Source organism: Stomoxys calcitrans, chromosome 1, assembly GCF_963082655.1.
Source record: "Stomoxys calcitrans chromosome 1, idStoCalc2.1, whole genome shotgun sequence".
Lineage (NCBI taxonomy): Eukaryota > Metazoa > Arthropoda > Insecta > Diptera > Muscidae > Stomoxys > Stomoxys calcitrans.
Window position 1 is genome coordinate 218,761,886 of NC_081552.1, and position 12,651 is coordinate 218,774,536.

Consider the following 12,651-nt stretch of genomic DNA (forward strand, 5'->3'; position numbering starts at 1 on the left):
ACGTGTTTTGTTATAATATACAACAACTGTGCTAAGTATAATTCAAATCGGTCCATAACCTGATATAGCTGTCATATAAACCGATCTTGGGTCTTGACTTCTTGAGCCAATAGAGGGCGCATTTCTTATCCGATTAGAAAGAAATTTCGCACGACGTGTTTTGTTATGATATCCAATAACTTTGCCAAGTATGGTTCAAATCGATCCATAGCCTGATATAGCTGCCATATAAACCGATCTTGAGTCTTGACTTTTTGAGCCTCTAGAGGGCGCAATTTAAATCCGATTTGGCTGAAATTTTGTACAACGACTTCTCTCCTGATCTTCAACATACGTTGAATCAATTATGGTCTGAATCGATCTCTAGCCTGATACAGCTCCCATATATTGCGATCTCCTGATTTTACTTCTTGAGCCTCAAAAGGGCGCAATTTTTATTCGAATTGGCTGAAATTTTACACAACGACTTCTGCATTCAGTTTAATTATGACCCTGGCCATAAGTTTATATAGCTCCATTTTAATAGCAATTTTACTTTTTTATCACATGTTTGGTGGAGGGTAGTTAGGTGGAGGGTCGTTTGGTGGAGGGTAGTTAGGTGGAGAGTAGTTAGGTGTAGGGTAGTTAGGTGGAGGGAATAATAAAACGAGTAAAATCATGTTTATTTCGGCTGGACCGTAAAATCTTTATCGATCTAAATGGTCTACATGGCTGCTGTATTCAAAAATGTTGAACTTTATTTTCTAAAAAGTGCAATTTTTTTAAATATTTTAACAAAAATGTTTGCTTGTGTTTGCATAAAAATACTTTTTTTTTTTTGGAATTTTTCCGTTGTAACGATTTACGATATTTACACCTTCCACCCTATTTTCATTCGAAAGCTAGGCAATGCTTTCATTTAATTTTTTTTTTTTTTTTTGCAATTTTCTCTATTTATGCCATAAGAACATTCAATTTTTCCTTCTTTTTTACAACATTTTATTTTTACTTAATGTTTGTGTATTACATTTCATATTTTGTTCTGTTTGCTTACTGCTTTCGCTTCCGGTTTTTATTTTATTTTCTTATATTTTATGAGACAATTCATTGTTGTCATCGTAGATGCCATTAATGTTGCAGGCATTGGGTAAAACACTGCAGCCATACACTCTCACACACTCACACATTCCATAGCAGCAGCAGCAGTAACGAAGCGAAAAAAAAATGCAAACTCATCACAACTCGCCAACTCATATTTTTGTACTTCCGTTTCCTTTGCTTGGGTTATGTTGTACAAGTGAGTGTTGGCTGTCCCGTAGTTGGTATTCTTTCTTTTTGGTATTCTTGCTCTGTCATTCATATTTACCCTGGCCAGATGCTGTGTTACCCGCCATAGATGGTAATGATGATATTGTTGTCAAGGGTCGGCTGTGGCTGTGGCGGCTGCTGCCACGTACATGCAACATCATAATTATGAGCCCAGCTTCAGCTTCTGCAAGTTTCATCTCCTATTTGGTATTGTCCCAATATGCTGTCAGTCTGTCCTTTCAGTTTCAAGTCTCTACCCTTGTGTGGCCTTTATTGTATAGCATATTCCATTTTTTATTATTATTGTATTTATGCCTTGAGTTCAAACAGCATTAATTTATGACCGTTGTTGACTTTTTTCAATTTAATGCAATTTTATTTTTACCCTTTTCCCTTACTTGCTGCTAAAGCCTTCATTTATAGCATGTTTGTCCTTCGGCTGTTATGGTTCATATGCATGCCAAATATTTGTTTGTATTTCCCTACATGGACCATGTATTTACGAAATAAAGTTTGCTATTCTTTATGCTTTTCCATTATCTCACTTGTATGTGTGTGTGTGTGTGTATCCTTTTTTCGCAGGACCTCCTGGGCCTCCTGGACCACCCGGACCTCCAGCTGGTCGCCATCATGATCGCGATGAAGATGAGGAAACTCCATATTTCTCGGCTTCATCTTGGAATATGCGCATAGTACCGGGTGCTGTTACCTTCCCCAACATTGATGAAATGACCAAGGTAAGAGTTTAAGGTTAAGATATCAAACGAGTATAGAAAAGCAAAAGTCGAGTGGCGACCACTATCTGTATTAGATAGTCGTCTATAGAATCATTTTTTGAGCGATATCATTAAATGCATCCTACATATAACTAAATCTAAAGCAATTTCGCAGAGGCTTCAGATGAGTTAAAAACAAGTAATAGCGTGCTAAGTTCGGCCAGGGCGAATCTTGGGAAACCACCATTCTGCTAAAATATGGGAGCTGTATCTGATTATAAAATGATTTAAACCGTACTTGGCACGGCCAAATCGGACAAAAATTGCGGCTTCCACGGCTCAAGAAGCCAAATCGGGAGATCGGTTTATATGGGAGCTGCATCAGGTTATAGATCGATTCAGACCTACTTGGCACAGTTGTTGGAAGTCATAACGGAACACTACATGCAAAATTTCATCCAAATCGGATGAAAATTGCGGTTTCCAGGGGCTCAAGAAGGCAAATCGCGAGATCGGTTTATATGAGAGCTATATCAGGTTACAAACCGATTTTGACCGTACTTGGCACAGTTATTGGAAGTCATAACATAATACCACATGCAAACTTTTAGCCAAATGGGATGAAAATTGTGGCTTCCAGGTGACAAATCAAGGAGATAAATCGGGAGATAGGTTTATATGGGTGCTATATCAGGTTCGTGACCGATTTGGTCAGTACTTGCACATTTGTTGGAAGTCATAACAAAAGACTATGTGCAAATTTTCAGCCAAATCGGAGGAAAAATCGATTGATAATTATATACTGGAGCCATGTTCTAATCTGAACCGATTTTGATAGACTTATGCGTACAAATTTCAAGAAATTCCCTTGTCATGTTTATAGTCATTGACAGTTATAGGCCGATTTGGAGAGGATTGGTTGAAAAATTGCCACCTTTCTGTATCGGACGAATGAATATAAGGGAGCTCTATCTGAATCTTTACCAAAATCTATGGGCATATCGAAAATCGTAGAAGAAGACTGTGTAAAATGTTGCGAAGGTTAGTTGACACATACGATAACATGGACCCTGGAAGGGCTATATCTAAATATGTACCACTTTCTATGCAATTCGTGATAAGTGTCGTGAACCGTGATAGTGTCGTGAACCGTGATAAGTGTCGTGAGCAGGATTACACTGACTCACGCACAAAGATTTTAAATCAATCACGGTCAGGTACGATCACGTGGTTTGATTTGGATCTCACTTACGAATCACGTGACTAACGCGTGATTCACACCTGCCACGACAACTCACGTGCACACATCCAGTGTGCATCCCCGGAGCAACGGTTCACGCTCACCTCAATGTCTACTCGTAGAGTACCATCCAGAAGTTCTGACCGTCTCCACATACATGGCCACGTCCGCCTCTTCAATTGCCTCCTCGAACACAACGCCTTGAGGCCCACTATACCGTCTACATAAATCCTGACTTTCAAAGGCGGTAAATCAATACCCAGAATTACATTTGCGGTTATCATGGTGACACAGACCTTTGCCTGAAAGACCATTCACTCGTTCGGCAGTCTAACCTATATACCGATTATATACCATTTCAATCTCTGACTATACATTAAAGCCATCTGCAAAGTCCGTCTCCCACTTTAATGACTTTGACATAAAACCGACTTATCGTCATTAATTTATTTTTTTTCATATAGAAACCATCAAATGCAACATGACTCTAAAACGGTTTCCAGAAATCTCACTCCCATGAATTTTGAGAACATTTTTTGTTTGATTTTTTGAGCTATAAAAATTTGTCCATATTCGGCAAGCCAATTTTTCCCAAAACATTGCATAGAATGACGAGAATTTTTTTTTTTTTTAACTGAAGGTCAATCTTTAAAAAGCTAAAGGAAAGCTAAAAAACATATAAAATTAAAAAAAGGTAATTAAATCTTTATTTGAATCGATAGTTCGGGCAAAAAAAGTTGGTTTCATCTCACGGTAGCGCTCACCATTCACTGTTACTGTTACGATTCGCATCATCTTGTACGGTCCATTGATACCACCTTCACTGTTACTGTTACGATTCGCATCATCTTGTACGGTCCATTGATACCACCAGCCCATAAACCGCACCAAACTGTGACTTTTTATACCCACTACGATAGGATAGGAGGTATACTAATCTAGTCATTCCGTTTGTAACACCTAGATATATTCGTCTAAAACCCCATAAAGTAAATATATTCATAATTCATAATCGGTCGAAAACCTGATGTACGGAACACAGAGTATTTCAACAACTGTGTCAAGTACGGTTTGTTATGGTCTCTAATCTGATATAGCTCCCATATAAACCGATCTCCTGATTTAACCTATTGAGTCCCTACAAGCCACAATTTTTGTCCGATTTGGCTGGCATTTTGCATGCGGTCTTCTGTTACGACCTCCAACAACTGAGTCCAGTACGGTCCAAATTTGTGTATAGCCTGATATAGCTCCCATATAAACCGATCTCTCGATTTGACTTCTTCAACCCTTACAAGCCGCAATTTTTGTCCGATTTAGCTGAAATTTTCCATGTGGTGTTCTGTTATGACCTCCCATATAAACTAATCTCCCGATTTGACTTCTTAAGTTCTTACAGGCCGCAGTTTTTGTCCGATTTGGCTGAAATAGTGCGGTCCAAATCGGTCTACAACCTGATATAGCTCCCATATTGACCAATCTCCCGAATTGACTTCTTGAGCCTTACAGGCCGCAGTTTTTGCCCGATTTGGCTGAAAATTTTCACAGAGTGTTCTGTTACGACTTCCAACAACCATGCCGAGTGCGGTCCAAATCAATCTCCCGAATTGACTTCTTGAGCCCTTACAGGCCGCAGTTTTTGTCCAAATTGGCTGAAATTTTTCACAGAGTGTTCTGTTACGACTTCCAACAACCGTGCCGAGTGCGGTCCATATCAATCAATAATCTGTTATAACTCCCATATAAAACGACAGAAGTGTGGTATGTGCATTAAAACTATGCCCTTCAACTAAATTTATTTTTTTTTTGTCTTGCTATCTTTGGCTTTTCTTTTCCATTTGCATCTCCGTTCATTGTGCTCGTCTCGAAAGAGAAACAATTAAAAATTGTAAAATTTAATGATCTTCGCCCTAACAGGCAAAAAAAAAACTTTAAAAATGATAAATTCGGCACAGCCCGGCCACGATTCGAACCTGGGCACACGGAGCAACAGCGAGAGCCATTGCCGTTGTCTTAGCTTTCGAAGGCATCAATACAACTTCCAACAGATGCACAAAATCATGTGTAGTACGGAAGAAGTGTAATTTGTCACAGAAAGAATGTCTGTCATTACACAAAAATACATGCATTGGGAAAAGTACAGCTAATAGACAGGGATGTCGAGAGGGGTTAATGTGGCAATTGTATCATGGATGCGTTTTCGCAATGAATACGATTCAAATACAATATACAATGAAAAGTCTTCTAACCAAAGACGAAAAGCGTCCCATAGTGGTCATTGAGCCCGTCTCGAAAGAGAAACAAACAAAAAGTGTAAAATTTAATGATATTCGCCCTAACAGGCAAAAAACTTGATAATGATTAATTTAGTTTGTATAAATTTTTAGCAGAATCCATGGTGATGGGTTCCCAAGATTCGGCCCTGCTGAACTTAGCCTGCTTTTACTTGTTTCGTGATGCACTGATGACTCATGGAGTATGTGTGTATTGTTTATTGACGAAGCCATTCAGCCAGAAATGAGCCTCATCGTTAAATAGGATTGTTAGCTCTTAACGTTGATGCCGCTGACTCGGAATTTTGGTATTAAATTTGAATAATTTCGACTTGTTGTTTGCTCCTATATCTTTCCATCATGAAATGGCAAGCCTTACCACAGAGAAATGTCAAAAGAGCCAAAAAAATATGGCGTCGTTTGTTGTCACTATCGGTCTACGTTTGTAATGTCCCTTTTGAAGCACCCTTTATTTTAAGGAACTTTTTATTAAAAATTAAAAAAAAAAGTTTCTATAGAAAATAAATTTTGTCAAAATTTTATGGGAGAGCCAAACTTTGATTTAATTTTCTAAAAACATAAAATCCTTTGCTTAATTTATTAATTTTTTTGTACTCTTGCTGTTTACAGAAATCTGCCATGAATCCTCCAGGCACTTTAGCTTACATTACCGAAGAAGAAGCTTTATTAGTGCGAGTCAACAAAGGATGGCAATATATTGCGGTAAGTGCTATGTTTTGTTTATTTTCTACTTTTATGTAACTTCAATAATTTTTAACGGTTGACAAGTGGTTTTAATTAATTTGTAAATATTAAGCCTTCATACACAACTATTTCAAACTTACAATTTGCTGATGGCATGCAATGTCTCATAGACTGTACATACCCACTGTTATTGGATGGGTATAGGCCAAAATGAATTATTTGTTATTGAATTGTTGATGGAATTAAACATTGTGATTTTACTCCCATAGAGCTCACAAGTAGATTATCATGTTTGGGTTCGAATCCTGGAGAGAAAATCAGAAAATTTTTTTCAGCGGTGGCTTATGCTATCTAATGCTGGTAACATTTGTGGAGTGCTAGGCCAAGCATAGAAGCCATATCAAAACTCCTGCCCAATAAATTCCCACACATTTGGTATTTATAGGGAACTAGCTGACCCGGGCCCGCTCCGCTGCGCATTCTTTTACTTTATATGGAACAAAAGTTTCCTTGGAATATTTTTTTTCGACAATTAAAGATCTTTTAGTGAAATACCATGCAAACTTGACTAACAGTTTAACAATATAAGTGCCTTTATCTAAATCCCACATGATCTTAATTGGTCTACGAATTTAAGTTTGGATGTAAGGTGTACTCCATTCTTAAAATACTTTATTTAGAGGTATTTTCGGGCGAGAGGTGGTCCCCCAGATACTTGGCCCTGAAAAAATATCAGCATCGTGCTCTTCTCTCAAATATTATTTTTTTTAAACTCCATATTGCCATTGGCTTTAGAGGAGTTTACAGGATGAGGCGTCCCCCAAACACATGGCCCCAAAATAAGTTATCAAAATGGTCGAAAAATTTTTTTCCTTTGGGGGTGTTTTGGGAAAGGGGTGATGCCCTAAATACATGGTCCTACATTTAGATATCAAATTCGTATTCTACTCCCAAATACTTTTATTTGAGCCCCATATTGCGAGGGTCACTAAAAAATTGATGTTTGTGGGGTATATTGGGAAAGGGGTAGACCCCCAGAAAATTGGTCCCGAAAATGGGTATAAATTCTTGCTCTACCCCCAATACCTTTCATTTAAGCTCCACATATATCTATATATCATTTATTTGAACCCCATGTTGCCATTTGCTTTAAAATTGGATATCAAATTCGTTTTCAAATCTCATTTAAACTCCTTATTGCAAAGGTCAGCAAATATGTCCGGTTTGGGGTATTGGCCCTAAAAGCTATGAATATTTTGTTCCACTCTCTTTACGACCCAAATTGTCTTGGTGAGGAAATACGTCCTATTTGAGGGTTGTTATGGTGGTGGGACGACCGTTAGACAGTTGGCCCCTAATGTTGATATCAGATACGTGATCTACTCCCACATACCTTTAATTTGAGTCCCATATTTCCATAGTCGGGAAACATGACCGGCTTGGGGGATGGGCGGCCACTCAGTGTTCGTGTTCCATTTTAAAAACCCTCTGATTTGAGCCTCATATTGCAATAGTCAGAAAACACTTACTATTTGGGTGGTGTTATGGGGGTGGCTTGGCCCCATAGACACATTTCCCTAATATTGATATCAAATTCCTGCTTTATTCCCAAAAACCTTTCATTTGAGCCCCATATTGCTATGGTCGTAAATTTGTCCCCTTTGGAGGGGTGTTTTTGGTGAGAGGCAGCCCCACAAACACTTGGTCCCATATTTTGATATCAGATTCGTATTCTACATTCAAATACCTTTTATTTAAGCCCCATATTCCCATGGTCAGTAAATAAGTCCTGTTTGGGGGGTGTTTTGAGAAAGGGGTGGATCCCCAGAAATGTGGTTCCACATTTGGATATTAGATTCGTATTCTACTCGCAAATACCTTTCATTTGAGTCCCATATTGCCATGGTCAGTAAAAATGTCCGATTTAGGGGTGTTTTGGGGCTTGGGGTGGTCCCCCTAGCACTTGGTCCGCCAATTGGATATACGATATGTTTTCTTATCTTAATTACCTTTCATTTGAGTCCGATATTGTCGTGATTGTTCTAAATATACGTTTGGTAGGTTTTAGGGTGGGGCAGCCCCCCTAGGTACCCCATCCGAATTTTGGATGCCAAATTTTTATTTTTAGGGTATGAGAGCACTGTATGAGAGCACACAAAATTTTGCTTAAATCGCACCACCCATCTCCGAGATCTGGCGTTTCTGAAAATTATGGTAAAGAGGAGGGTCCGCCCCCCCTTCAGATATCAAAAAATGTAGTACCCTATTTTCACCACTGGGTCATAATGCACCATCTGTGAACATTTCAAAAAACTCGGTTCAGCCGTTTCTGAGTCTATAAGGAACACACAAACATACAACAAACAAACACAAATAGATTTTTATATATAAGATTTATTGGGTATATACCCAATATACCAACATATTTGGTATATACCCAGTTAATTGCCGATAAATAGCTAATGTGTGGGAGTTTATTGGGCAGGAGTTTTTATATGGCTTCTATGCATGGCATTGTACCTCACAAATTCGATATTTATTAGGAAGATGTCTATCTCTAATCATTGAGCTTAAACTTGAATCTGACAGCACTGATTGATATGTGAAAAGTTTACCTCCTTCCTTAATGGAAGTGGTTTAGTTCTAAGTTTACTTCTCCACTTGGAAGTATTTAAGGCTAGCTTCACAGACATGAGTTCACCAATTCTAACGACATTTATGAGAAAAATATTGTCTGCTGTATCAGTTGAAAGAAATTTTTTCTTCCTTGTATTTTGGATTAAATTCAGTCACTTAACTCATCTAAAAGATGTTTTCAAACATTTTCCCCTGTATGATAAATAAAGAAAACATTCAATTAATGAAAAGCCCCTCATGTAAATTGTATTAAGTATAAAATTGTGCGAACATCAAATATTCGGGGAACTCATTGCTTAAATGTTCAAAGTGCCCCATCTTCTTAGAGAGCTTTTGCTTTTATTCTCTGTATGTGTGTTGAATCAAAACAAATAAAAAATCAGCCTGGGAAAAAGAGCATTCTTTTTTTTTTCTTTTGTTTTTTATTCTCTTCAGAAGAAAATGGAAATTAAATAATTCCATAAATATTTTAATTTTATGGAATGCTCCACCAAACAGATAGCAACCAAAACAACAAATGACAATATAATAAGATTTCATGCTGCGATAGCTGCCAACAATAAACAAAGAATTTCTTAATATAAAAGAACAAAAAGCGGCAGGAGAAGAGGGAGCAGCAATAGCAGCACATGTATACATTGTAGTATATGTTTATGAAGTATTTATCAAAGAACAAAGAACATGAAAAAGACACAAGGACATGGGCCCAACCCCCTTCACATGAACAGCTTGGGCATTTAACAGAATTACAGGGAAATTAAAGACATTACTAAAGTCAAATTGTTTGTGAATAATCACAAGATTGTATTAAAATTTGTATATAATAAAGAAAAAACGTATAAAGTTTGGCCGGGTCGAATAGTGAGTGGCAAGTCCTTTAATCGGGAGATCAGCCTATATGGCAGCTTTATTAAAATATATCCCAATCATGAGCATAGGTTAGGTTAGGTTTAAGTGGCAGTCTACCATCAGACTCACTTAGACGTTCGCGTCCATTGTGATATCACAAGAACAGAAATAAAAATATTTTTCGAAAAACAACAACTTTGGTCGAAAAAACAACTGCAAAATTTGTTAATTTTCCTGCAACAATTTATTTAAATCTCAACGAACCAAAGTACAAATTTGTGTTTGCAAGCCAACGTATAACAACAACAACATTATATCCATAAGCAAGGCAAAAAAAAAACATATAACCAGCTAACGCATGTGTTTTGCTTCGGGTGGTGATGTTTATGTTTTCTTTGTTCGGCGCGCGCTGCTTTATCTCGTTCGTTTTACTGCTGCTCTCGGGTTTTCCTCTGTAGCTCTGTAGGGTAATAGTACCCTTAAAAACAAATTTTAATAATTTTGGTGCCCCCCGCAGAGTATTGAACTCATGATCTCATATTTGGTAATCTTGTACGCATCCTCTAGCCTACCGTCATCATCTTCTTTATGATGCAAAAAATCAATAAGTACTGCTGGACAGTAATAAGTTCTCAGTTAATTAAATTAAAAACAAGTAGAAAGTCGTTAAGTTCGGCCGGGTCGAACTTTGGATACCCACTACCTCGTGTATATATTTAAACCACCTTTCGTCATAGTCCGGTGAAAATGCATAATTTATGCCCCTATAGCAGCTTTACCTAAATATACCCGGACCAAATTTGACGCGGACATTTAGTGGTCTATTAAGTACAAGTCATTGTCCAATTTTGTAGAACAAAATATTGGTCTCTTTTGTAGCCATGTCCCAATATAGACCGATCTGAACCATATACGACACGGATGTCGAAAAGCCTAACATAAGTCACTGCGTCAAATTTGAGCGAACTCGGATAAAAAATATGTCTTTTATAGGGCCAAGACTTTAAATCGAGAGATGGATTTATATGACAGCTATATCCAAATACAAACCGGTCTAGGCCAAATTGAAGAAGTTTGACAAAGGGCCTCACACAACTCACTGTCCCAAATTTCGGCGAAATCGGACAATAAATGTGCCTTTTATGGGCCGAAAACCTTAAATCGAGAGATCGGTCTATATGGCAGCTATATCCAAATCTGGACCGATCTGGACCAAATTGCAGAAAATTCTCGAGAAACCTAACGCAACTCTCTGTCCCAAACTTCAGCGAAATCAGGCAATAAATTCGCCTTTTATGGCCCCAAAACCTTAGATCGAGAGATCGGCCTATATGGCAGCTATATTCAAATCTGGACCGATCTGGGCCAAATTAAAGAAGGACATCGAAGGACCTTACACAACTCACTGTCCCAAATTTCAGCAAAATCGGGTAATAAATGTGGCCTAAGACCCTAAATCGGACGATTTTTGCATGGCTCACAAATGTCACCAGCATAAGGAGAGGATATCCACCACAGAAAATTTTTTTCCTGATGTTCTCGCCAAGATTTCAACCCAGGCGCTCTTCGTCATTGGCGGACATGCTTATCTCTGCGCCTCTTTCTTTGCTGTATAGGTTTTTAAAATCTCTTCTTAAAACATCAGACAAAAATATTAAATTGTTCTACTTTTGGCAAAGCTTTTGTCGTCTTATTTTAACAACCAGAAAAATCTGTGAAAATTATTACTCAACAATCATGGCCAATCCGAATTAAGAATTACAATTGCTATTATGAGCTTATTTAGAATGCCTAAATACTTGACAACACCACTACCACCATAAGTTTTGTATCACATTGGATATGGAAGCTTGGGAGAGAGAAAAAAGGTTGCTGTGTTACAAGCAAAAGTGAATTAAGTTAAACGATTCTCAAAACTCTGAAGACAAAATGAAACATCGAATTATTTGGGACTTATAGTATATTCAGTTATGAAGCATTTCTATATATGCTTGCGTGTTGGAAGAGTACTGCAAATTCTAAATGTTTGTGAAATCATAAAAAAAGTCGGACTTTTTTTACAAGAGCTTTATGATTATCAAGTTATGGAGCATATTTGGCATGGGTAAAAACTATGAATATCGAGCTCCACTGTCTTGAAGACCCGAATTGTCTTGGTGAGCAAATACGTCCTACCTGGGGGTTGTTATGGTGGTGGGACGTCCTCTAGACACGTGGGCCCGAATGTGGATGTCAGATTAATGGTCTACTCCCAAATACCCTTCATTTGAGCTCCATTTTTCCATAGTCGGCAAACATGATCGGTTTGGGGGGTGTTTTGGGGGATGGGGCGGCTACTCAGTGACTTGGCTTTGAAAATATATATCAGATTCGTATTCTACTCTAAAATACCTTCAATTTGAGCCTCATATTGCAATGGTCAGCATATACTTACTATTTGGGTGGTGTTATGGGGGTGGGGTGGCCTCACAGATACTTTTCCCGAACATTGATATTAGATTCGTGCTTTACTTTCAAAGACCTTTTATTTGAGTCTCATATTGCCATATGCCATATTGGTCGTAAATTTATCTTCTTTGGGATATGTTCTCGGGGATGGGAGGCCCCCCAAACACTTGGGCGCCTCCACATCTGATTCGTATTCTACACTCAAATACCTTTCATTTGAGTCCCATAGTGCCATGGTCGGTAAATATGTCCGTTTTAGGGGTGTTTTGGGGGTTGGGGTGGTCCCCCAAACACTTGGTCCGACAATTGGATATCAGATACGGTTTCTAATCTTAAATACTTTTCATTTGAGTCCCATCTGGCGTTTCCGAAAATTAAGGTAAGGGGGAGGGTCCGCTCCCCCTTCAGATATCAAAAAAATTAGTACCCCATTGAAATCACTCTAGACCCTACAAAAATTGAAAAAAATATTGAGCTGAAATTTGGCACAGATACG

At 38.1% G+C, this 12,651-nt stretch overlaps 1 protein-coding gene across 9 annotated transcripts in view; it reads left to right on the plus strand.

The window, feature by feature from the left end:
• Nucleotides 1-12,651, plus strand: part of LOC106090109 (collagen alpha-1(XVIII) chain) — a 1,585,531-nt gene that overhangs the window by 1,301,708 nt on the left and 271,172 nt on the right. For all 9 annotated transcript variants that reach the window (XM_059369513.1, XM_059369516.1, XM_059369517.1 and 6 more), the window contains 2 exons: nucleotides 1,870-2,024; nucleotides 6,147-6,239. In XM_059369513.1, coding sequence (XP_059225496.1) covers nucleotides 1,870-2,024; nucleotides 6,147-6,239 — 248 coding nt within the window. The remainder of the gene's footprint in view (nucleotides 1-1,869; nucleotides 2,025-6,146; nucleotides 6,240-12,651) is intronic.